A 25,273-nucleotide genomic window follows, 5' to 3' on the forward strand; every position below is an offset into this window, starting at 1 on the left:
GCATCCATGGCAAAAGTAAATGTTTTGAGAACTGCTGGATCGAGCAGGATGAGTGCTTCTTCTAAGAAACTGGATGGCATGGAGTCTTATTTTGAGAAGGGACTTAATATCCATGCAGAGCCTTTTGTACCATGTGAAGATGAAATGGATGGAAGAGGACCATGCATATTTGGAGGTGCAAAGGCAAAACAATTTGAAGAAGCTGTCAGGACCCAGCAGGGGTCCTCAATGCCAATAAAACCACAGATCACAGCTCCAAATTATGCAGCGCCCCCAGTGTCTCATCTGAAAAACAAGAATGCACCCCTTTCTAGGAACAGTAGTGAACATAACATGATGTCTATTATGGAAAAACAAAATGAAATAACATCAGTGCTGGTGCATCAACAAAGTCTAGCGTCATTGCCAAAAAGGGACATTCAGATCTTTGACGGCAATCCACTGCAATATCATGCTTTCATGCAGTCATTTGAACAAACAATAGAACTGAAGACCAACAATGGGAGTGACTGCCTTCACTACCTAGAGCAATACACCAGGGGGCAGCCACAACAGTTAGTCAGAAGCTGTCAACATATGACTGATGGAAATGGATATGCCACAGCAAAGGCTTTGCTTCATGAGCATTTTGGAAATGATCATGTAATAGCATCGGCTTACATGAATAAAATATTTTCATGGTCATCAATTAAATCGGAGGATGCAAAGGCTTTACAAGCATACAGTTTGTTCTTACGTGGATGTTGTAATGCCATGAAGGATGTATATAACCTGTGTGATTTGAATACATCAGCAAATATGCTCACTGTGATCAAGAAGCTACCATACAAGCTAAGGGACAAGTGGCGTACTACAGCTTGTGACATACAGGAAAGGGGTCGGCGCAGAGCCATGTTTGTTGATATTGTAAACTTCATTGAGCGTCAAGTGAAGATTGCTATGGACCCTGTATTTGGAGACATACAGGATGCTCCAACACTGGCGGCAGTCAAGGAAGGCGGCAGAACAAAATCCATGCCTCGTTAAAAGGTTAGGGGGAGCAGTTTTGGCATGACTGTTACAACAGTTAAAAAAAGGGCTCCACCAGATAACAAAGGGGATGGATCTGAGAAGGCTTGCCTCTACTGTAAATGCTGTGGACACACATTGGAGTCGTGCACTCTACTGGAAAGGAAAGCTCACAGTGAAAAGATGAATTTCCTGAAAACTAATGGAGTTTGCTTTGGGTGTTTGTGCACTGGGCACATCAGCAAAGAGTGCAGGAAGCGTCTTTCATGCCAAATATGTGGCTCACGACACCCCAGCCTTTTGCACATCCATCAAAAGTAAAATGAAGTGGAGGCAGAGAAGGAAAATAGCATCTCAGCAAAGGCAGCGGACAGTGGTATGGTTGAAATACGAACTAACGGTCTCACTGGGGCCGGTGACCAGGACTGTAAACTTGCCATTGTACCAGTCAGAGTCAAGTCAAGTAAGGGACAAAGGGCAGTTGAAACATATGCCTTTTTGGACCCAGGAAGCACTGCATCTTTCTGCACCGTGAGTCTGATGGACAAGCTGGGTCTCCCTGGGAGGAAAACAAGGATTCTTTTGCGCACCATGGGCCAAGAGAAAGTTGTTGACAGTGGTATTGCATCTTATTTGGAAATTGCTGGATTGGACAGTGATGTGTATTGTGAAATACCAAAGCTCTTCATACAACATGAGATGCCTGTCGACAGAAGTAACATCCCACGACAGCGGGGCTTGGGAAAATGGCCTCATTTGAAACATCTCTGCTTGCCAGAAATAGATGCAGATGTGGAGATTCTGATAGGCACAAATGTCCCCAGTGCTTTGGAGCCCCTGGAGGTTATTAGGAGTGTGGATGGAGGGCCATATGCTGTCAAGACGATGCTGGGTTGGACAGTAAATGGACCACTTGGTGGATGCACTGATAGTCCCAGGTGCCAGTCCACAGTTACCATCAATAGAATTTCAGCCATCACACTTGACGAGCTCTGGAATAAACAGTTTAAGACAGACTTCCCTGAGAACAACCAAGATGAACTGTTGGGGATGTCAAGGGAGGATTGCAGGTTCTTGGAAATGGCTGACAGGTCTGTGAAACTGGTTGATGGCCATTACAGCATTGCTTTGCTTCTTAAAGACAGAAATTTCAGCATGCCTAACAACCGCATAGTTGCCGAGCAACGTATTCTTAATTTGAAGAGGAGGTTTGTTAGGGAGCCATCATTCCACAGGGACTACATTGCATTCACAAACGACCTCATAGCAAGTGGATTTGCAGAAAGAGTTCCAGACACAGATCTGAAGCGCAGTGATGGCAAGGTTTGGTATATCCCTCATCATGGGGTATACCATCCTCAAAAAAGGAAGATGCGTGTTGTTTTTGATTGTGGAGCATCATTCAAAGGGGCCTCACTCAATGCACATCTCCTGCAAGGACCAGACCTCACAAGCATGTGGATTGGCATCTTAACTAGGTTCAGGAAAGAACCTATTGTTCTCATGTCCGACATCGAGGCCATGTTTCACCAGGTTCGAGTGCCAAAGGAAGATGCAGACTTGTTACGATTTTTATGGTGGCCCAATGGAGACTTTAGCCAATGTATGGTGGAGTACAGGATGGTTGTCCATCTGTTTGGGGCTACATCTTCCCCAAGCTGTGCTAATTTTGCTCTCCGGAGGTGCGCCGAAGATAACAAAGAGCTCTTCAGCCAGCAGGTGTTTGAAACCATCATGCACAGTTTTTATGTTGATGACCTCCTCGCTTCTGTGGCCTCAGAACAGGAAGCTATATGCCTGTATGAGGACCAAAGGAGGATATGTGCCAAGGGAGGCTTCAATTTAACCAAGTGGATCAGTAACAGCCGCTGTGTGCTGGCAGCAATACCAGAGGAGGAAAGGACAAAGGAGGTCAAGGACCTAGATCTGGACCAGGATATCCTACCAGTGGAGAGAGCACTGGGAGTGCGATGGTGCGCGCAGTCTGACACCTTTGGATTCTGTGTAACCTTTCCAGATAGGCCATTGACACGTAGAGGAATCCTTTTAACCGTCAGTTCATTCTATGATCCTCTGGGAATTTTGTCTCCTGTGATTTTCACAGCTAAAAGGATCCTTCAAGACCTATGCCGCAAAGGGCTGGGATGAGATAACACTATACCAGCATCTGCTGCCCAGGAGTGGACGGGCTGGGTGAAAGAGCTACAAACGTTGAATGGCTTCAGCACCAGCAGATGTTTGAAACCTCCTAACTTTGGAGAAATAACTGCTGCACAGTTACATCATTTTGCGGATGCAAGCGAAGAGGGATATGGGACCATCACCTACCTAATGTTGCACAATCACCAAGGTTTGGCACACAGTGCCTTCATAATGGGAAAGTCCAGGGTGGCACCTTTAAAGCCTGTGACAATCCCACGTATGGAACTGACAGCAGCTGTGGTGGTGGCTCGTATGGATAAGCTGTGGAGAAGGGAGTTGAGGATGAAGCTACAAGACTCTGTTTTCTGGTCAGGCAGTACCTCTGCTCTGAAATATATCAAAAATGAGACTTCGAGGTTTCGTGTCTTTGTAGCCAACAGAGTCACAGAGATTCTCAAGATGTCTAATCCATCTCAATGGAGGTATGTGCCTACAATGCACAATCCGGCAGATCTTGCCTCCAGAGGTGTGAGAGTGGAATTTTTTCTAAAGAATGAAATGTGGATGTGTGGTCCCCCATTTCTCCCGCAACCAAAGGAAGCTTGGCCTGTTGATCCAGATGACTTGGGAGAGCCACTGTCTGGAGACCCGGAAGTCAAGGTTTCTGCTATTGTTTCTGTGGAACAAGAGAAAGACAATGCTGTGACATGTTTGATAAACCGCAGCTCATCCTGGACACGTCTCTCAAGAGTGATGGCCTGGATACTAAGGCTTAAGGCTCTGCTATTGAATATCAGGAAAAGAAAGGAAGTTGATGTCCATTTTTCTCAGTCTGCATCAAATGCAAAGCAGCACAAGGATGTTGAGGTGTGTCGTGGTCCCCTCTCATTGGAAGAAATCAAAACCAGTGAACTAGAAATAATCAAGTTCTGTCAGAGACAAAAGTACGCGGAAGAGTTTTCTTGCCTCCAGAGGAGAGAGAGTGTGAAAGGAAACAGTCACATATACAGGCTCAATCCGATACTGGAGGATGGTGTTTTGAGAGTTGGAGGTCGGCTTAGTAAGGTGGCTATGCCTGAAGAGTCTAAACACCCAGCTATCATAGCTAAAGAGCTTCACATCTCAGACCTCATCATATGCCACATTCATCAAGAGGTCGGCCATGGTGGCAGGAACCATGTGCTGTCGAGGCTACGTCAACGCTATTGGATTCCTGCTGCGGGTGTTGCCATAAGAAGGATTTTATCCAAATGTGTTGTCTGTCGCAGGCTACATGGAGCCACTGGTCAACAGCAAATGGCAGACTTGCCTGTCGACAGGGTTTCACCAGATGAACCTCCCTTCAGTTACTGGGTAGACTATTTTGGACCTTTTGACATCAAGCGTGGAAGGAGTCTTGTCAAACGATATGGAGTCATCTTCACCTGTTTGGTGATAAGAGCAGTGCACATTGAAATTGCTTCATCTTTAGACACAGATTCTTTCATTAATGCCTTGCGACGCTTCATCGCAAGAAGAGGACAGGTTAAGGAGCTCCGCTCAGACAATGGCACTAATTTCATTGGTGCAGAGCGTGAGTTGAAACGAGCCATTGACGGATGGAACCTGGAACAGATCAACGACACACTCTCATTGAAAGGAATCAAGTGGACCTTTAATCCTCCTACCGGCTCACACCATGGTGGAGCATGGGAGAGGCTGATTCGTTCCATTAGAGGGGTTCTTAATGGCACTTTGAGAGCACAAAGTTTGGATGAGGAGGGACTCCAGACAGTCCTCTGTGAGGTTGAGTCTATTCTCAATAGCAGACCCCTTACCAAGGAATCCACTGACCTAAACGATTTGGAAGCACTGACACCCAACCATCTTCTACTTCTCAAAACCAAGCCCTGTTTACCACCTGGTCTGTTTCACAAGGAGGACAGTTATGCACGTCGCAGATGGAAGCAGGTCCAATATATTTCTGATTTGTTTTGGAAAAGGTGGACTAAGGAGTATTTGCCACAACTACAGGAACGCCAGAAGTGGACAAAGGTCAAGAGGAACTTCATTCTCGGGGATATCGTGCTAATAGTGGACGATTCTGCTCCTCGGAATTCCTGGGTCATTGGAAGAGTCACTGAGGCGGCGCCAGACAGAAGAGGATTAGTGCGGCAGGTCAAAATTAAGACCCAGACCAGCGTTCTTAGTAGACCTGTGACCAAGATCTGTCTTCTTCAGGAGTCAGAACAGTGTTGAAGGCTGTTTTGACTTGTTTGACTTAGACTTGACATGAGTGATGACTCACTTAGGACATGTGCTGGTAGCCTCTGTCCTAGACATGACTTGACATGACATGGCTCAAGAAGATTGGATCAAGATCTACCATGAACTTTATACATACAATGGACTATGGACACCTTGCAAAAAATATACACAAAAAAGGATAAATGTAAAGGGCCCGATAAATTGTATTGTTTGCTTATGTGGGTTATGTATTTGTAATTATTACTGGGGCAACTGTAATAATTATGGGGCCGGAATGTAGGTGCCAGTTATTGTTATTGTAGTATTTTGTATTAAGTTTCTTTGCATGCCATATTTGGTCACTTACGAGGATGTGTCACGTGGTGTTGGTGGTACATCAGCAGCGATAGTAGTAAAATCAGCCGTTCTTCACCGGGCGGCTCTTATGAATGAACTGAGAGGGTGAGGGGGGAAGTCTCACTTTTGCTGACCGCTTTGATCGCTTTGATGTTTTTGATCGCACAACACTAGCAAAAGGAATTGTTTTTAGACTTTGGGAAGTTGTTTCACATTTGTTTTATCAGCAATAAATATGTAAAACGCAACATCTTTGGAGCGAAGATTTATTGACATGCCAGCGCGTCTGGCAAGTAAAGTTTTTCCCCTACTTAGCCTCTTGGCGACTATATTTTTGCTTTTGGATAGTTGCTCTACATTATTATTATTATTATTATTATTATTATTATTATTATTATTATCATCAGGGCCCGAGCACCTAGCGGTACGAGGACCCTACTGATTTTTTAGGGGGCCAAGCCCGCGGGGCCTGGGAACTGCGAATGCAAGCATACGCGGTTCCCAGGACCAGCGGTGCTGGGAACCCTATTGTTTTTATTCGGGTTTTTATTATTATTAGGGGGCCAAGCCCGCGGGGCCTGGGAACCGCGAATGCAAGCATACGTGGTTCCCAGGACCAGCGAATGCAAGCATACGTGGTTCCCAGGACCAGCGGTGCTGGGAACCCTATTGTTTTTGTTCGGGTTTTTATTGTTATTATTATAGTTTTTCTCTATTTTTATTTTTCCGTTGGTAAAAGTGATGCTGCAGGCTAAACCGTGCAAGGGAGGGTGGTGCCATTTGGAGGGTTGGTCCAGACCTCTGCATGTACCTCAGACACAAAAAAAGGCATAGGTCCGTCAGCAGGGGGCGCTATAACCAAGGTCAACGCGTTTTGGGCTATAACTCCCACACTGTATGTCACACATTCAACAGCCTCATATCCCCAGATTCCCTGAATCGTGCTGAATCACCCGGGCTGGCCCACGCCCATTTCCGCCTTAATTTTTTTTCACAAAATCATGAAAACTGGAAAACCTGCTTTTTTAAACTCCTCCTTGGGATTTTGTCCGATCGGCGTGAAACTTAGCACAGACAGTTGTCAGCTGGACCTGACCTAAAGTTATCAAAAGAATTTTGTTCGGTACAAATATGCACAAATTATTAACAAATACATTTTGCTAGCTACCTATAAAAACGCAAACTGTTGCATATCTCAGTCAAAATAAATGCTAACAACACTAAATCTGAGATCCTTGCTTGGCATGTGACTCTGAGGGTATGAGCCAAGTTTGACTAATGTTGGCCACTAGGGGGCGCTGCAAATATGGGAAATTTATATCTCTCAAATGGCAGCACCGATTTGTATGACATTTGGTGAGTATGATGCTGGGTCACTCCTGAGGCCATAACTTGAAGTTTATCACGACTGGTCAAAGTGGCTTATTACAAGATCAACAACAAACATTTATTTTTATACTGAGGGCTTTGAAATTCACAGGGTATATATAGAATAGCACACAGATCACCCATACTAAAAATTGTGTGTCTACTCCTCTAGGTGGCGCTATAACGGAGGCAAACGCGTTTTGGCCTGTAACTTCCACATTTTAAAACACATCTTCATAAACTTTATATCCACGTGTTCCCTAAATAGAGTTGCATCTTTTGACATAGGCCACGCCCACTCCCACTGCATATGTCTCTTAGTAAGTCACTACACATCAAAAACCTAATTTTTCAAACTCCTCCTAGCGTTTAAGCTCCATCTGCATGAAACTTTACACATATAATCTCGAGACTGGCCTGTTATCAAAAGAATTTTGCTACTCCAAAAAATTCGGTACTTATAAATAAACATTTTTTTTCTGCTAGCTAAAAAACACATACCATTGCATATTTTTGTCAAAGTAAAAGCTATCAACATCAAACTCAATTCACTTGTTTCAGAGGTGAACCAGAGGCTCTGTGCCAAATTTGGCGCAAATTGACCAATAGGGGGCGCTATAAACAGAGAAACATCAAGTGACATGAGAGTTGATCAGATTCGCACGAAATTTGGTGAGCGTGATGCAGAGTCGCTCCTGAGGCCAGCCATAAAGCTTAATGATGTTTGGTTGGGTCGACTTCCAAGGGCTCCGCGACACCTGGGGACCGAGTTGCACAGGGAGGCTTGGCCCCCGTTCATAACTGCTTGCAGTTCTAGTTATTATTAGGGACCGAGCCCTAAGGCAGAGGACTGCTCACAGAGCAGTCCTCACCGAAGGCGACCCTATTGTTTTTTATTATTATTCTTCCAAATGAATTGCCTTTTTGGGAGGCTTAACATACCCGAAAACTCATGAAACTTTGCACACGTCTCAGAAGTGGTGAAAAATTTGATATTTTAAGGGTCTCGTGTACAGGTTCCAAAAAATGGCTCAGTAGCGCCCCCTACAAAAGTTTGAGGAAACAGCCCCTGAAGCTAGTTTAACCTACATGTATGAAACTCGGCAGGCTTATGTAATGCCTGGAGACGTACAAAAAAGCCTCTTGGAAGCATGCTCTAAACCCAACAGGAAGTCAGCCATTTTGAATTTACTGTGCAATTTTGGTGCATTTTGTCCATTTCCAGGGGTCATAAATGAACGAACTAGTCCTAGAGATTTCATTCGATTGACTTCAAACCTTGGTCTGTCCCATCCCAACACCTTGAAGATGAAGTGTGAAGTTATCAAAAGCTTGAATTTTCGTCAATGCGTGTGACCGTGGGATGGCGTCAAAGTTAGCGGTCTCGCCACTAAACAGGAAATAGTTTATAACTCCAACATACGTGGTCCAATTTTGGACGCCAAATATTATTAAACGCTTGGCTGAATACCGAATATCATTGTTTAGTTTTTCATTAGTTTTTGCAGATGAACCCCCTCCAGATTAGTGTTGTCACGGTACCAAAATTGGGACCCACTGTGTGATACCAATGAAAATACCATGGTTCTGAGTAGTATCACGATACCACAACGAAAATGAGGCAGATGTGCCTTTTGTCATTTATGAAAAGATAAATCACTTTTCTGTAATACATCAATGATATTTCAATGGAATAAATTACTTACTGACTTATTCATACTTCAAAAACAGCATCAATAAGTGATTAACATAGGGGGAATCAAAATAAAATAAATAAAATAGAAATCAACCAGCCACCCTCCTCCCCTGACAGTCCCTTCATAAGTAATGAACAGTCCCTAAAGTGTGGTGAGGTTTGTGGGCCGTTACTGCCAGAAAGAGAGAAATGTGAAAGGCTCGTTTCTCCTCTGACACATCACATACGTGTACGGCTGGCTCGGCTGTTCAGGTACTTCTGGACAGTCATGAGACCAAGAAGAGGATATTAATGGAACCGACTTCTCCGTCGCCCGGTAAGCCGATGGCCGCCGTATTTGACAGGAATACATTAACATTACTGTCTGTGACCCCCATTCAACCCACAATCAGTGGGATTCGCCTTTCATTTCTGCTGCTAGTTGAAATATGTAGGCTGCTCGCATAGCTGCTGAATGATTTAAGCCTATTTTGCTCGCTCAAAACTATTTTTAGTCACAAATGCAAGTGCCGTGACGGACGGTTCGCCACACTACCGATATTTTATTCCACCCGTCACGGCACGCCGTTTGATTGCGTTATCAAAACGGAGCTATTATTCGGCCGTGCTTTTAACTTATTCCACTAAATACCGAATGTGTGTTGTTTTTTTTGTTTTTTTTTTGCAATATTCGGCCGAATATATTCAGTTACCGAATATTCGGTGCATCCCTAGTTTGTGCAAAATTTGGTGCAAATCGGCCAATAGGTGGCGCTCTGGTGGCAGTCTAATTAGTGTGAATGGAAGTAAATTGGAAAATCTTCAAATCCTCTTCAAAACACACACACATTCATCCTCATCCACGCACATACGCAGTTGCGCATTCTCAGCTGATAAACAGATAAGATGGCGACAAGACGCAACTTCAGTGTTCATTTAAAGCTAGAAGTTTTGAAATATTCCGAACAAATGTCGGGGGAATACGCCGCGGGGCATATGATGCCTGGTATGCAGAGGACGGCAACAAGACCTTTACAAAAGGAGGGAACATGAGAGCAGCTGACAAATGCAAGATAATGGCTTACCGTCTCCAGGTCCAGTAATTTCCTCTTTCATTGGTTTCATGACTGCCCAGTAGTACCTGGACAACCGAGCCGTGGCGGCACACAGGTATGTGGCGTGTCAGAGGAGAAACGAGCCATTAACATTTCTCTTTGTGCTAGGTAATGTTAAATTAGGCTGAACAAACGTCCTCTTTTGCCCGGACATGTCCACTTTTCACGTCCCGTCCGGGGCGTCCTGGTTATTTTTATAAACTGATAATGTTTTTCCGTGTGCTTGTGTGTATGTGTTAGAGTGCGGCATGGCTACATATTTCTGTTCAAACCCGAACCGAGCCCGACATTATTTATAACCAAAGCACTGAGTTTGTGCCACACAGTTGTTACGGTTACAGGCTCTTTAACCCTATGGGCCCGAACGACGGATAGTCCATCCAAATTCACACCTGTTCTTCTCTGTGGATTTTCTCCACGACCGTGCGTCGTAGTGAGAAGTCGTCGTAGCGAGACATGTGTCCCCCCCCAATGCCCAAAATGCCCCCCCAATATATAACTGAAACTGAAAAACAACAACAAGCTTTGTTTACTGCAAACAAAGTGACAAATATTATCTTGGACGACATCATTGCACTTGGTTGACTATTTTTCTATTATCTTAAATGTAAATATTGCATGTTTCTTTCAGATAAAACACATTTTTGACTTGTGAATGAGTCAATGGAATTTCTTGCATATGAAAAAATACTGGCAATCATTTTCCACCTGGCACAAACCACATGTTTTGGACAGCTGTGAAGTGACAGAATGTCCCACCATCGTGGTTCTTATATTGCCAAATTCCAGAGAGTCTCCCCTCTTCATATATGGCAGAATATGTCATTTTCCAACTTGCCATGGTGAGATACATGTAAAAATGTAAGAATTTAGTCACACATATTTTTTTTTCATTGATATAAAAATTAATATAAAATACAGGCACATAGAAGGACATAAAATGATGGCATGTATGTAGCCTTTATAATGACTATGATATGAGCTTAAAAGTAAAGGCAGTAAAAATACCCCAAAAACGCCTAGGGCCCATATTAACAGGCTGGGCATGCGCCGTGGGTTCTCATCGGAGAGTGAGACCTCTGTGTTTGAGACGGGAGCGGGAGGCGGGAGCGGGAGGCGGGAGGTCCGACGCTTCCAGCGAGAGGAGAGGGAGACATAAAACAAAATAAGATAAAATAGGAAAAACCTGTCTCACTCTTTTATTTTATTTTCAGCGTTTAATCAAGGCGGAGGCGGGCGGCTGGAGGTCCGAGACTTCTAGCGTGGGGAGAGGTAGAAATAAACAGCAAATGTGTGTCTGTGTGTGTTATGTTCAGGTGTTGTTATGTAAATAACAGTGCCCAAGCAATAAACAGGACAGACAATAGGATTTTATTTATTTTTACACTACATTTTTACTGAAAGCTAACCGAATCCGACCCGAGCCCGAATACAATTTATATAGCTATAATGGGTCGGGCCGGGTTTGGTCAAAAATGTAGCTCTACATTTTTGACCAAACCCGGCCCGACCCATCGGGTACCATTGGGCTTGGATCGCCACACTCTAGTGTGTGTATGTGTCCCCTATAGAGGCCTATCTGAATTTCTGTCTTTGAGAGATATTATTTTGTAATATAATTGAATTTTCTATCCATACATATCACTTAAAATTTGAATAAACTGCGAGTATCATTTAAGTAGGCTATGTCGTGGCCGGCTGAGTGTCCTCTTTTTTGGAAATCAAAATATGGTCACCCTAGGTAACAGCCCACAAACCTCACCGCACTTTAGGGACTGTTCTTTACTTATGGAGGGACTGTTCTTTACTTGTCAGGGGAGGAGGGTGGCTGGTTGACTTTTATTTTATTTTTTTATTTTATTTTGATCCCCTCTATGTTAATCACTTATTGATGCTGTTTTTGAAGTATGAATAAGTCAATAAGTAATTTATTCCTTCGAAATATCAGTGATGTATGATAGAAAAGTGATTTATCTTTCTATAAATGACAAAAGGCACATCTGCCTCATTCTTGCCGTGGTATCATGATACTATTCGGAACACCTTGAACTGTGTGACCAGTGTGGAGGGAACTATGGTGTTAAACACTGAACTGTCATCAGTGAACAGCAATCTCACATAGCTCCCTTTTTTCCAGATGAAAGAAGGTGGTGAGGAGGATGTGTGCTATGCAGGTACTGTAGCTGCTTTTGAAATGCACTTAACAATGGTCCAGTGTCCATATTCACCTTGTGGCTCAGTCAATATGTTGATGGAAGTCAGGTACAACATTCTTAAGGTTCGCCTGATTGAAGTCTCCGGCAGCAATGAGCGCAGCGTCAGGATTACCAATCTGTGAGCAGTTCAGGTCTATGCAGAGATCCAGGAGAGCAGCCTCTTAATTTGCTTGTGGTGGAATGTAGACCGCTGTGATAATGACTGATATGAATTCCCTTAGAAAGTGAGGTCTGCAATTGATTCACAGTAACTCAGGTGAGCAGGAATGGGATAGTATTTTAATATTCCACCATCACACCAGTTCTTATTCACCATAAAGCATCCTTTTCTGTCCTCTGTTCTGTCATATAGATATGCAGTGACATGTAAAAGTTTGGGCACCCCTGGCCAAAATTTAATTTACTATGAGTAGTTGATTCAGTAGAACATGAACTGATTTCCAAAAGGCATGAAGTTATCTTAAGCAAGATTACTTTTTAATTGCAGTCTTTTACAGTTTCAAAATAACTACAATAATAAAAAAGGAAAAGAGCCTGAAGCAAAAGTTTGGGCACCCTGCATCGTCAGTGCTCAATAGTGCCCCCTTTGGCAAATATCACAGTTTCTAAACACTTTTTATAACCAACTAAGAGTATTTCACTTCTTGTTTGGGGAATTTTACCCATTCCTCATTGTAAAAAGCCTCTAGCTCTGGGAAATTTTTCTGTCCACAGATTTTGATGATGTTAAGGTTGGGGTACTGTAAGGGCCATGGCAAAACCTTCAGCTTGTGCATCTTGAGGCAGTCCATTGTGGATTTCATGTTGTCTTTGGGTTCATTGTCCTGTTCTAGAACCATACTCTCTTCATCTTCAGTTTGTTTTACAGATGGTGTGATGTTTGTTTACAGAATTTGCTGGAATTTAACTGAATCCATTCTTCCCTCTACCTGTGAAATGTCCCCTGTGCCACTGGCTGTGATCGATCCACCTCCATGTTTAACAGTCAGACAGGTGTCCTTTTATGAAATTCTGCAGCTTTTTTTTCCAAACATACCTTTGGTCATTGTGTCCAAAAAGTTCTATTTTAACTTCAGTCTACAGTACTTGTTTCCAAAAAGCATAAGGTTTGTTTAGATGTTCCTTTGCAAACTTCTGACACTGAATTTTGTGGTGAGGAGGACATAGGAAGGGTTTTCTTCTGATGACTTTTCCATGAAGGTCATATTTGTATGGGTGTCACTGCACAGTAGAATAGGGCACCAAAACTCTGATACATCTTCCTACAGGTAATTTTTGTAGTCAAACAGGGGTTTTGATTTGCCTTTCCAGCAATCCTATGAGCAACTCTCTCAGAAAGTCTTCTTGGTCTTTAAGACCTCAACTTCACCTCCACAGTTCCTGTTAACTGCCATTTCTTAATTAATTTACAAACTGAGGAAACAGCGACCTGAAAACACTTTGCTATCTTCTTATAACTTTCTCTTGCTTTGTTGGCATCAATTATTTTAGTTTCAGAGTGCTCGGCAGCTGTTAAGAGCAGTCTTGAGTAGAGTTGGGTACTGAAAGTCGGTGCTTATATGGACAATCTTCAGATTGTATATCATATCCCTAACAAGCTAACTGAGGTCTGAGACCCTGGTTAAAGTTGTGTGAGAGCTCAAATGTCTTGGGATGCCCAAACTTTTGCATGGTGCTCCTTTCTTTTTTTCACTCTAAAATTGTACAGAGGTGCCCAAACTTTTTCATGCCACTATATGGAATAAGAGTCACCTGGTTGAATGGCACTGTCTGCTATATCAGGATTTAGTCAAGTCTTAGTGTTAAAAAAAGCACATTACAGTTTCTCATATCTTGTTGGAAACTGATACGGGTGCCGAGACCATCCATTTTATTATCCAGCATCTGTACCTCAGCTAGCAGGATGCTCGACAGAGAACATTATATGGCCGGGAACTAAGCTGATGTTTGATCACTCCATGTTTGCCTCGGTGCCTTTTTAGATGCTAAGACGGACACAAAAAATGTAGCCAGGATTGTAGCTGGAGCTCATCTTTCCACTTTTCCCTTGATGTTTCCTCTGATGTTTGCATTTGAAAACCTCCACTGGCCAGTTAGCAGAGTCAGCAGGGAGAGAGTTCATAGAGCAGTAAGCTGATTTCCTTATCCTGATGAGTGTCTCGAAGTTGTATCTCATCATTGTCCAATAATAATTACAAAAAGTATAGCTGATATTTGTAAATAACTGAAATAGTATAGGTTAGCATGGATTTTGTGAAGCTGACAGAGAGGCATCTGGAGAGGTCAGCATCTAGCAATCAAATTAGTTACTCCATCCGCGATTCTGACTAATAGTGAATAAATATTAATTCATTTGGAGGATACTCTATAACGTAAGTTACAATCCAAGTGATGTTGCTAGGTACGCGTCTTGCGTCCCTGACATATTAAAATCTGAAAGGATGACGTAAACTCACTATTGTGGAGGTGCGGTGAATAACGGGCCACCCGAGATGAACGCCTGGGCTGCCTCAACTGACGTAGTAGAGGACAGGGGGAAAACCCCCGGCCACCTGATGGTCCTGCCCACCATGGTGAGGATGTAGGTGAACCCACGGAAGGGGGGAAGGGGGCCCACCAGGTCCACATTTACATGACTGAAACGCTTCTCCGGCACCACAAACGGTGCCAAGGGGGCTTTGGTATGGCGTGTCACCTTGGCGTGCTGGCACGCAACGCAGGAGCGAACCCAAGCCCTGACGTCCCTCCTGAGGCCGGGCCAGATGAACTTGGCCCCCACCAGCTAGGTTGAGGCCGGTGAGCTAGGCTATGGATGGTGTCAAAAACCCAGCGCCTCCAGCCAGCACCATGGGTCGTGGTTGTCCAGTGGAGATGTTGCAGAAAAGTGTAGTGTTAGCAGCGTCAAACACCACATCGGCCCAGGTGGACAGACCCTGCAACTGCCCGGGAGAGGCAGTCGGCGATGAAGTTGTCCTTGCCCGCTACGTGCTGGATGTCAGTGGTGTATTTGAAGATGGCCGAGAGCTGCCATTGCTGCCGACCAGACCACGGCTCTGAGGTTTTGGCCATGGCAAACATCAGCGACTTGTGGTCGCCGTGACCGTGAATCTGCGGCCCTCCAGCAGGAACCTGAAGTGACAGGTGGCGAGGAGAAGACCAAGAAGTTCTCTGTCGAAGGTGCTGTATTCCCTCTCTTTGTCACGGAGCTTCCAACTGAAAAAGGCCAGCAGCTGCCAGGTGCTGCCTACCCACTGCTCGCATACTACCCCCACAGCATAGTCCGAGGCATCTGTTGTGAGTGCGGCTGGGGCAGTGGGAGACAGGTGTGCAAGCAGAGTGGCGTTGGCCAGCGCAGCCTTGGCGGCTTTGAAGGCGTCATTCATCCCCGGGGACCAGTCAACCTCGTCCTTGGGCCCCTTGCCCCGCAGGGTTTCGTACAAGGGCCGCATGAGGTGGGCTGCATGAGGCAGGAAGGTTGTAAAAGTTCACCATGCCTAAGAACTCTTGCAGCGACTTCACGGTGCAGGGGCATGGGAAACTGGCAACAGTGTCCACCTTGGCCGAAAGGAGGACGGTACCTGCGGGGTGACATTGTGCCCAAGGAACGTAAAGGATGACCGGCCAAACTCACTCTTGGCTGGGTTGATGATGAGGCCGTGCTCTCTAAGCCGCTCAAACAGCTGTTGTAGGTGTGCCAGGTGCTCTCCTGTGGACACACTGGCCACGAGAATGTCGTCCAAGGAAACAAACAAGAACGGCAGCAAGAACAGCAGACGTCGGCCGGACAACGTGTAGGTGATAAACAACAGCTTGCAGTCTCGTCCAGTGCCCATAGCTGCTAACGAGCACTGACCCTGGCATATCCGTGGGTCTCAAAACTGCATGGTCTGTGACACTGTTTGGCCTTGGCCCCAAACCTGGCATGATAATAACACATCCCCTCCTCACGTTGGCGGCGGGGGCAGGGTCGAGGTGGTCTGGGAGGGAAACAGTGCAGAGGAACGAGAGATCAGCAGAGCCCAGCACCGCCAGCATCCGCTCCATTAACTCAGACGGTTTGCTGTCGCTGAGGCCGTTCAGGGACAGCGGGCGGTCCGCCTTTTCCAGGTCTGACAGTTCAAAGAGTTTCAACAGGAAAGTTTTGAGTGCGATGTACTTGCCATCAGCCGGAGGAGTCTCCAGCAGTACCATCACCCTGGCCGTTGTTGCGGCATCCAACGCCGCCACTACGTGGAAGTACTTTGTAACGTCCTGTATTATTCATCTCAGCTGGAGCTGGACCTCGATGTGCTGAAACCACGGCCGTGGGTTGTGCTGCCAAAAGTCGGGCAACTTGATGGTAGCAGCGTAGATGTTAGCACCGGCATTAGCGCTGCAATGTTGTCACCGTTGCCTTCGTTGTTTGACATATTCTTCTCACGGGGTCACCAATGTGGAGGTGTGGTGAATAACAGAACAGGAGACGGAGATGAGTCAAGTCTGCTTTACTCTCCACATAAAATAATGTACACTGTACAGTGAGGCAACAACATGCTAACTGCCGGAACCGGAAATTCCAGGCACACCGTTGTCTACATCACCTTTTCTCTTGAAGGTACAGTCCTTTGGTGAATGTCTCTCGAAGTTTCTCTGTATGGGTCACCACACTATCATTAATTTCTTTGATAATGCTACATTATGAACAACAGATGATGCTTTGAGCAGTGGCATCACATGACTTTCCATGTGTTAAGTATTGCTATTGCTACAGAAACTATTGAGAGTAAAATTTATGTGTTGAGTGTTATTCCCAAACTGTCTGTGTTTTTGTTCTGATGCTCTGCATAGATCTGACACTTGGACTCTTTTCCTAAGCATAACCAAGTGGTTTCTGTGCCTAAACCTAACCAAATGTCAACCACAGTGTTTTTGAACCATTAAGTTTCAATGTATACATAATAACTGTGAATGTAACATATCTGTGGTTTGCAGAAATGTTAGATACCAACATTTTTTTCTGGCAATTATTCATTGCCGATTATTGGTATCCACTTATACAATATGCGCATGTCTCGTACAAGATAACAAGATCCCATTTTGTTATCGTCTCAATGAGCGAAAAGAAAATAGCAAAACTCCTCTCAGAAATTAAGATCATTTATTTGTCAAAATGTTAAACTATTAAATTTATATAGTAGTTTTATTTAAATGTAATGGATTGTCACATAATATCACAATCTTATCATATTTGATTCAGAATCAAATTCTTTGTGTGTGCACCCATACTTGGCCAGTAAAGCTGATTCTGACTCTGCTTTACTTGATACTGGAAGAGTTTGGAGCTCTCAAAAATCAAAACAAAATGTGACCTTTGTATGTGTTGTACATTGACTGAATCTAAAGATACATGTAGCCTACACTGTGGTTTTGTAAATATTTATTTTTAGATTTAGGATTTCATTTGTTTAAAGGATAACTTCAGTATTTTTCAACCTGGGCTCTATTTCCCCATGTGTATGTGTGCGTATGATTCATGGGTACCACTCGTTCTAAAATTGGTTCAGTATTGAGGTGCGAAACGAGCTAAAACGGTAATGGGGGCAAATGCGTCCCGTATAAAAGTGCTTTTTTTCGCCACTGACCGGTTCAGATCATCAGTGCTATCTCTGTAGATAGCATATTGTAGCTGCCCTGGGGCAGTGGTGAGTGGAGTCAGCTGTCAGTCAGTGTTGGAGCAGAGAGGGGGAGGGCTGCCCTGCTGGATACTGTAAGTGAGTATGTGTGTATAAAGTGTGTGTTTTTTTGCCACTGACCAGTTCAGATCGCCAGTGCTATCTCTGTAAATAGCATACTAGCCTTTCCCTTACCTCTGGGCTGTGTGATGTCACGAGCTTTGCTCCACTGTGTCTGTAGCTCTCTCTACTCGTGGGACAGCCGTTTTCTTGAGGAAGAGGTGTTTCGGGATTGGACGTCTTCTCTTCTTTGGCTGGCAGTAGTCATCCTGGGAGAAGTGAGCACTGCAGACCCGATGGTCTGCAAGGCGCAGTGTCTGGAGAGGAGTGTTAGCATCCATTTGTAGCACAACTAGCCACAACTTCAGCATCTCGCCGTCCGACAAAGGCAGCCTGTGAAAGCTGTACGGGGTGTTGCGCGACATCCTGTTCTTGTGTTCGGGAAAAAGGCCCGTTTATTTGAGCACTCCAAAAGCTCCGGTAACACTCCAGGGGGTAGCACGTAAAAGACTCCGTCCTCTGACTCTTCTAGCGTAACACACATTTTATACACACTTACTCACTTACAGTACCAAGCGGGGCCGCCCTCCCCCTCTCTGCTCCAACACTGACTGACAGCTGACTCCACTCATTCACACTCACCACTGCCCCAGGGCCACTACAATACCCTATCTACAGAGATAGCACTGGTGAAATAGAGCCCAGGTTGAAAAATACCGAAGTTGTCCTTTAATGTCCAGATGAATTTTTCAACATATTTGAATATAACCATAATTATAACCATATAACATCAAACATGATTTTAACACAAAACACAAGTTTTATTTTGGACCCACTCAAATAACCACCTGTGGGTACCAGGGACTCACTACATTGAAAACATAGCAACATTACTGCAATCTAGAATATTGCATGGCCAGGTGCGTTAATGATTCCTCCAGACAGCCTTACCCTTCACTGCTCTCTAAAAAATGTCCATTAACATGCCCTACTGATACTATCTTTAATTCAAATTTATTGTATTTAACAAAAAAAAAAAAACCTCTACATATGTCCAATAAAAATTGCTTGAAGTCATTCTTCTAGTTTTTGGTCACTTCGGGATTTACTGAAAAACCACACTCCAGGCTGATCACATCGATTTGTCCTATTTGTAGGATTTTATACTAAACACGTCATTATTCATGGTGTATTGTATATGAAATTGTTAGAATTTTTATGGACTTCTCCACCTCTGTAAATGTTTTGTTTATATATATTCATAGGTACACATCAGAGGATTCTTTATGGTAGTGTTTGTAGCCTGGTGATTCTTCAGCAGCTTCAGCTCAACGATACTGTACTGTATAAGAGAACAAACGATAGGGAAGAAAAGGGGCTGGATCTATGTTTGTCACTGACATGCAGACACAAGTAATGTCCCTATACATTGCTCAACCTATCATTCACAATGCTTAATCTTATTCCCCCATTTATTTCTTCTCCATCTCCTTGTTTGGTCTAACCTACCACTGTCTCCTCTCACATATCCCGCTTTTATCTGACCTCTGTTTGGTGAGACAGACCATCCAACATTAAATATCATGGATGTTCTGTCAGATTTGATGTCTGTGCTTGTTTCGTGCTGTAAATTATGTGAACAAGGATGGAAGGGAGGGTCACCTCAGTTATTACTCACTTTTTTTATTTCTTGGGTTTGCTTCCCTTTTAGTGTAACTCTATAACTACACTATGCTCCTTATATATGTGTGTGTGAGGCATAAGCTATTGAGCACTGTTTTATCTTAACCTGCATTAACAGCTTTTGCACTGAAAAAGTAGTTGATTTAGTTCAAATTTGTTTATTAGGATAAAGCCCCTTGAAATGTGCGATCTCGTTTTCAAGGGGGTCCCATTCGGAATTACTATAATTAGTTATTTTTGAGGTTCATTTTGCAGTAACTTTGATAAATGAATTCATACCATTGACCACGGGCTGGGTCCCAGTACTTGATACCTTTAAAGGGCCACTGTGTAAAATGGTTTGAAACCCACTGAAAACAGTGACATCAGTGGTCAAATTCTAGATTGCAGGGCTCACTCGCTCACCCCTCCCGTCGGGTAAATGACGGTGGCCTCGTAGGGACAAAAAGCCTTGCGCAGACAAGAGTTTTTCAGGAGTAGGTCTATCTAGCTACGAGGTGAATGTTTATTTAGAAATCTAAACCATGTTACAATATTGTAATGAATCCCTCACGAGCAGGAGACCAGAGTAGCGTTCAGGAAAAAGGCCCGTTTATTTGAGCACTCCAAAAACTCCGGTAACACTCCAGGGGGTAAAAGATTCCGTCCCAAACTCTGACTCTTCTAGCGCAACACACACACTCCATACACACATACTCGTTTATAATACCTAGCGGGCACCCCCTCCCCTCTCTGCTCCACCAATCTCCAGCCCGCACACTGACTGACAGTGTAGCCTGTAAACAGAGCTCAGCTGTTTATTTAGCCTAGCAATATCTCCGGACTATAGTAGCTGCAATGGACGACTTTGAACGCGATTTTGAAGAGTTTCTTGTAGCGGACACAGACCCAGAGCCATACCTGTTTGAGCCAGAGCATACAGATGAGGAACTTAGATGCTGAGCGGGCGAGAAGAGAGGCTGAATCCTCCGCTCCCATTTTGCTGCACAGAAGGGGATTCGGTGCTACCATCGTTGGGGAGATATATCATCAGGAGGAAAAGCGCCGCAGAGAGTGCATCACAAGGAGTGAAGTTGCGTCTTCTTTTCCTTGCAGATGATGGTTCGGGTTCATTCTCTCCTGTTGTGTGGTAAGTGTGGTCCATTCGCAAACTTTATAACTAAAAAAACTTTTCACTACTCTCCATCGACGAACTATTAACACTCTCTGCTGTTTCCTCCTCCTCCTTCCTTCCTTCCGTTGTCTTCGTTGGTTTATTTATTCATGCGAAATGCGTTCTCTGGCTGGCTGGATTGTCCGCTCAGTCTGCCGTACATACATGGCGGCGCAAGATGGCGACCTCTCTAAAGCAAGGCCCTTGCTATATATATATATATGAAAGCATAATTATAAGGCTACGAAAACCAATCGAATTTTATTTTATAGTGATTATACACTTATACAAACATATTAATGAGTAGAATATTCAGATTCAGATTCAGATTTGATCATAAACCAGGCCAAATATTACACACTGGCCCTTTAAATTTTCCACCAAAATAACATATCAACAGTGCAACTGGGGCCCAGATCCTGTGAGGGCCAATGTTGGAAGGCATTTTTTGGCCACTTTACTATTGTAGCTACACCAACCCTCTCGCACCTTGACTATTACAACAACACTGAAATTATTACTAATTTTGATATTTGTATATGCAACCTTCCCACCTTGTGTATAGCACTTATGATTTTGAGTTATAGCCTGTTTCATGTATTTTTATTTGTCCTTATTGTATGCTTCAGAGCTGCATGTTCTATTAAAAATAAACATTATTTCTACCCATTGCTTATTTATTTTGTTGTTTTCTAACAAATTACAAAGAAATACATTTTTTAAAAAATAAATTTTATTGAACAAATTGCATGTATCACTCATTTTCAGAATCAATAACCATAGTGCAACAAACAAGCCAGGGGGTTTAGTTGAATAAATAATAAAAAAAAAAAAGGTGGAAAAAATGAGAAAAAAAGGAAACTAAAGGCACATTGATGTGGAACAGTATAGGCTATTTAAGAATCATGGCCCATATACAGTCACCACACAACTCATAGATAAAAAAACAAGTGTCTCTTAAAGCCCACAAATTATTCCAAGTGAACAAAGTAAGAAGGCTTGCTGGAAAGAGACTCCCCCAACAGAAAGGGGACTATATAATGGTACTGTAACCACTGATGTCAAGATCAAGAGCCATATTACTGCAACCATTACACGCTGTCATTACAATGTCATTACATTAAGATATGCTCAAAATGTCCCTTCCAATTCATCCATTTATACATATATGTATATTATATTATATAAAATAAAATAAAAAAAGAAATAATATGTTTTATACACTGTTGGAAAGAGGAAATTCTTAGCTTCCATATCATCAGTACTTTTTTTTGTACTCCAAATATTAGGCAAAATATATCACATTACGTGGCTTGGTACACAAGATTTGCAACTAGCTTTCCAGCAACAAGGAACTAAGAGAGTTAGCACCCAGCGTCTAACTCTGCTAAACCCTGAGCGACCAGCTTCCTCAGAGTTTCACCTTTGGAACAAAGGACCCAACAAAGACTGCACCTGGAGCCATCTTCCCAGCCTTCTTCTGCCGGCTAACAAAGCAGCACACCACCAAGTGACTCTTTCTCCCATCCATTCAAGGATCGGTAACGTAACAACTGGGCATAGCTTATCACAGCTTTACAGGCTAAGCAAGACCGTTTAACTTATTGTATGTGATTTAATGCTGTCATTTAGTTATTGTTGTGAGAGTCTGCAGTTAGCTTTGGTGAAGCCAACTAATCAGTGACCTAATTGTTTAGTTTGCTAATACTGTTCACAAACAGATTCTTGCACCCAACTAAACAATCTCTGCACTAATCCAGACTGTTTGCAACACATTCACATAGCCTCATAACAAATAGGCTTTCAACAGAGCTACACCCAAACAGGCATCTCAAAGTTCCCACTTCTTCTCCTTTGTCTTTGTCCTGACCACACGGTCAGACAAACACCTCCCCCAACCTGAAGCAAGCCTTGATTCGGCCATTTTGGTAGTTCTCTGTTGTCAGCCATTTTGTTTTGTAGGCCAAACGGCTCCTTGATCACCACACCCGCCTTTGTCTTTCTCTTTTCACTCGCACACACACACACATACACACACACACACTCACACACACCGCTTCTGGTGGCGCGGGGTGGCTGTGACACGGACACGAGAGACGGCGTCCTGTTGTATTTTGTTTTCTTAGTCTGTTCAGTTTGTTTGTCAAGTTTGTTTAAGTTTGTCAGGGTGTGCTGAATGTGTCACGATGGGAAAGACAAAGGCTATTGCACTTCTACTATTGCTGGTGCTGATTATATCCAGCGTCTACACACAGCACGACACCAACACCATGCTCCCTGGGAGATACGACCAGGTGCTGCAGGTGAGCAGTAGGGAATGGCTGCTGTCCCTACAGAGAGAAGCTGCACCAGCGCTGCGCCTGCTGGACGGCGTGCTGGAGGAGGTCCCTGAGGAACAAAATAGAGGAGCTACGCCTGAACACAAAAGTCTGCAATGAATACCGTGAGTCTTGCCTCATGATTTACACAGAAACCTGGCTTCAAGGAGACTTTTCCGACCCCCTGGTCCAGCTACAGGGATTCTCTATTTGAGCAGACAGTCATGAAGCAAGGCCTAAAAATTACTACAGATCCAAATCATAGCCTCCATAAGGAGTATGAATTGATGCCTTCAGGCAGAAGGTACAGGTTACCCAACTATAAGTTGAACAGGTACAAATGTTCATTTATCCCACTGTCAATCAAGCTACTTAATAGCAGGAAATGAAGGTCAACTTTTTAAACTTAGGGGCAATGTGCAATACTTGGGGATGTTGGGGCGTGGGTTATATATTTGTCTTTTTAATTATATGTTGTCTGTATATGTGGTGGCTGTGTGACGGTGGACTGTCTCTCGCAGGTCCAAAACAAATTTCTCCTAAGGAAGACAATAAAGATCTTATCTTATCTTATCTTATCTTACACACATATACACACCAAGCTTGTATATAGTTAATTAGAATTTGTGTGTTCTGGTTTGCTTTGCTAGTTTGTCAATAAACATAATTCTTTGGAATCATGCCTGCTGTCTGTTTAATGTTGCACAAGAGTGAATGAATAGTCAACCTCTGCTGCGTCAAGAACTCCGAAATCCTTCAGGCGTTACTGTTAATTTTGGTTATTGTCATTAATTTAATTATTAATCAAAACTCCAAATTAATAGTTTAGCCTATTTTATGAGATGATATCTTCAACTGGCTATCATTTTTCCCTTTACGGGAATGGTGCCCCACGAGGTGATTTCATGTTAATTAAGTCACATTATTTAACATGATTATTAATTATTGATAATAATTATTAAATATTTCCGATAGCCAATTAAATCCCAACATTTTGGTGCCTCCATGTGAAGCCCGAATTTATGTTCCCAACATTCTCTGTGCCGCCGTGTGAGGTAAATATAGGTTGATCCCAACACTGTTTACCATTCGCTAAATCTGAATGAACGTAAGTATATTTGGTGCTCATGGTTTCTGAATATTGAACTTAGTAAGTAATTAAATCAGACCCCCAGCAGAAGCCCCTGCTAGACTGCTGTGGAACAGTCAATGTCAACCAATTCAGTTTCAATTCAATTTTATTTATAAAGCCCAATATCACAAATCACAATTTGCCTCAGCAGACTTTACTGCATACGGCATTCCTCTGTCCTTTGGACCCTCACAGTGGATAAGGAAAAACTCCCAAAAAAATACCTTTTAACAGGGAAAAAATGGCAGAAACCTCAGAAAGAGCAACTAAGGAGGGATCCCTCTTCCAGGACAGACAGACGTGCAACAGAGGGTGTCATTTGAAAAAGCCCCCCAACCCCCACCCCCCACTGTTGCATAGGTAATAACAGCCTTGATGTATACAGCATATAAACCTGACCTCCTGACCTTAATGGTGGGGGGGGGGCTCCACTGCTCGAGAGACTCCCGACATGTGCTCGTAGTTTTTATGTTTATGATTCTGATATAAAAGGTGTCTAAAGTAATATTATCCTCATTCATTGACTTGGTCAGTGTTTGTTTGTACTAGCTGCTGGCTGGAGCTCCATTTGGAACAACAAGGAGTAAAACTATCCCCAAGGAGCATCTGGCTTCAGCCCAAGACCTGGACACCATCTGGTCACTCGGGGTAAGTCTCTCTTTCCTTTTACTGTTCTGTCAATATTACATTTCCTTAAAATACAATGGACCATTTTTTAAAACAACACTTTATGGCCTCCCTGAGCTCTATTCCAATGCCACCCCCAATAGTATACTTGGTTAAAGACACATTATAATTTATTAAATATTTACATATAGATTTCTTTTAAGGGGCATAATGACCCAAAGTTTCCTGTGTAGGGGGCAGCTGTGATTTTAAAAAAAAAATCTATTTCATTTTAAGTGTTGCCAACCTTAAAAAAAAAAAAAAAAAATTGCTGGCAATTCTCCATGGTGGCCTCATGTCCGAATAACCACCTATACACTTTTATGTTAACGTCAAGGCAGCACTGTTATGAGGTCAGACCCAATCAAGTATCAGCAGAAATTCCTCAACAGCAATCACTGATGTAGCCTTTGAGAGACCAGACATTACATTTCTTCCGTTAAACTTTTTAACTCTGCTGTTCTTCAGCAGTGACACTGAGTACTCTCACTCACCAAATATCA

At 43.4% G+C, this 25,273-nt stretch overlaps 1 protein-coding gene across 2 annotated transcripts in view; it reads left to right on the forward strand.

The window, feature by feature from the left end:
• LOC125905023 (transmembrane channel-like protein 3) overlaps positions 1–25,273 on the forward strand; it is a 223,276-nt gene that overhangs the window by 82,655 nt on the left and 115,348 nt on the right. For both annotated transcript variants that reach the window (XM_049602785.1, XM_049602791.1), the window contains exon 6: positions 24,654–24,752. In XM_049602785.1, the coding sequence (XP_049458742.1) occupies positions 24,654–24,752 (99 nt within the window). The remainder of the gene's footprint in view (positions 1–24,653; positions 24,753–25,273) is intronic.

The sequence above is a fragment of the Epinephelus fuscoguttatus genome, linkage group LG2, assembly GCF_011397635.1.
Source record: "Epinephelus fuscoguttatus linkage group LG2, E.fuscoguttatus.final_Chr_v1".
Lineage (NCBI taxonomy): Eukaryota > Metazoa > Chordata > Actinopteri > Perciformes > Serranidae > Epinephelus > Epinephelus fuscoguttatus.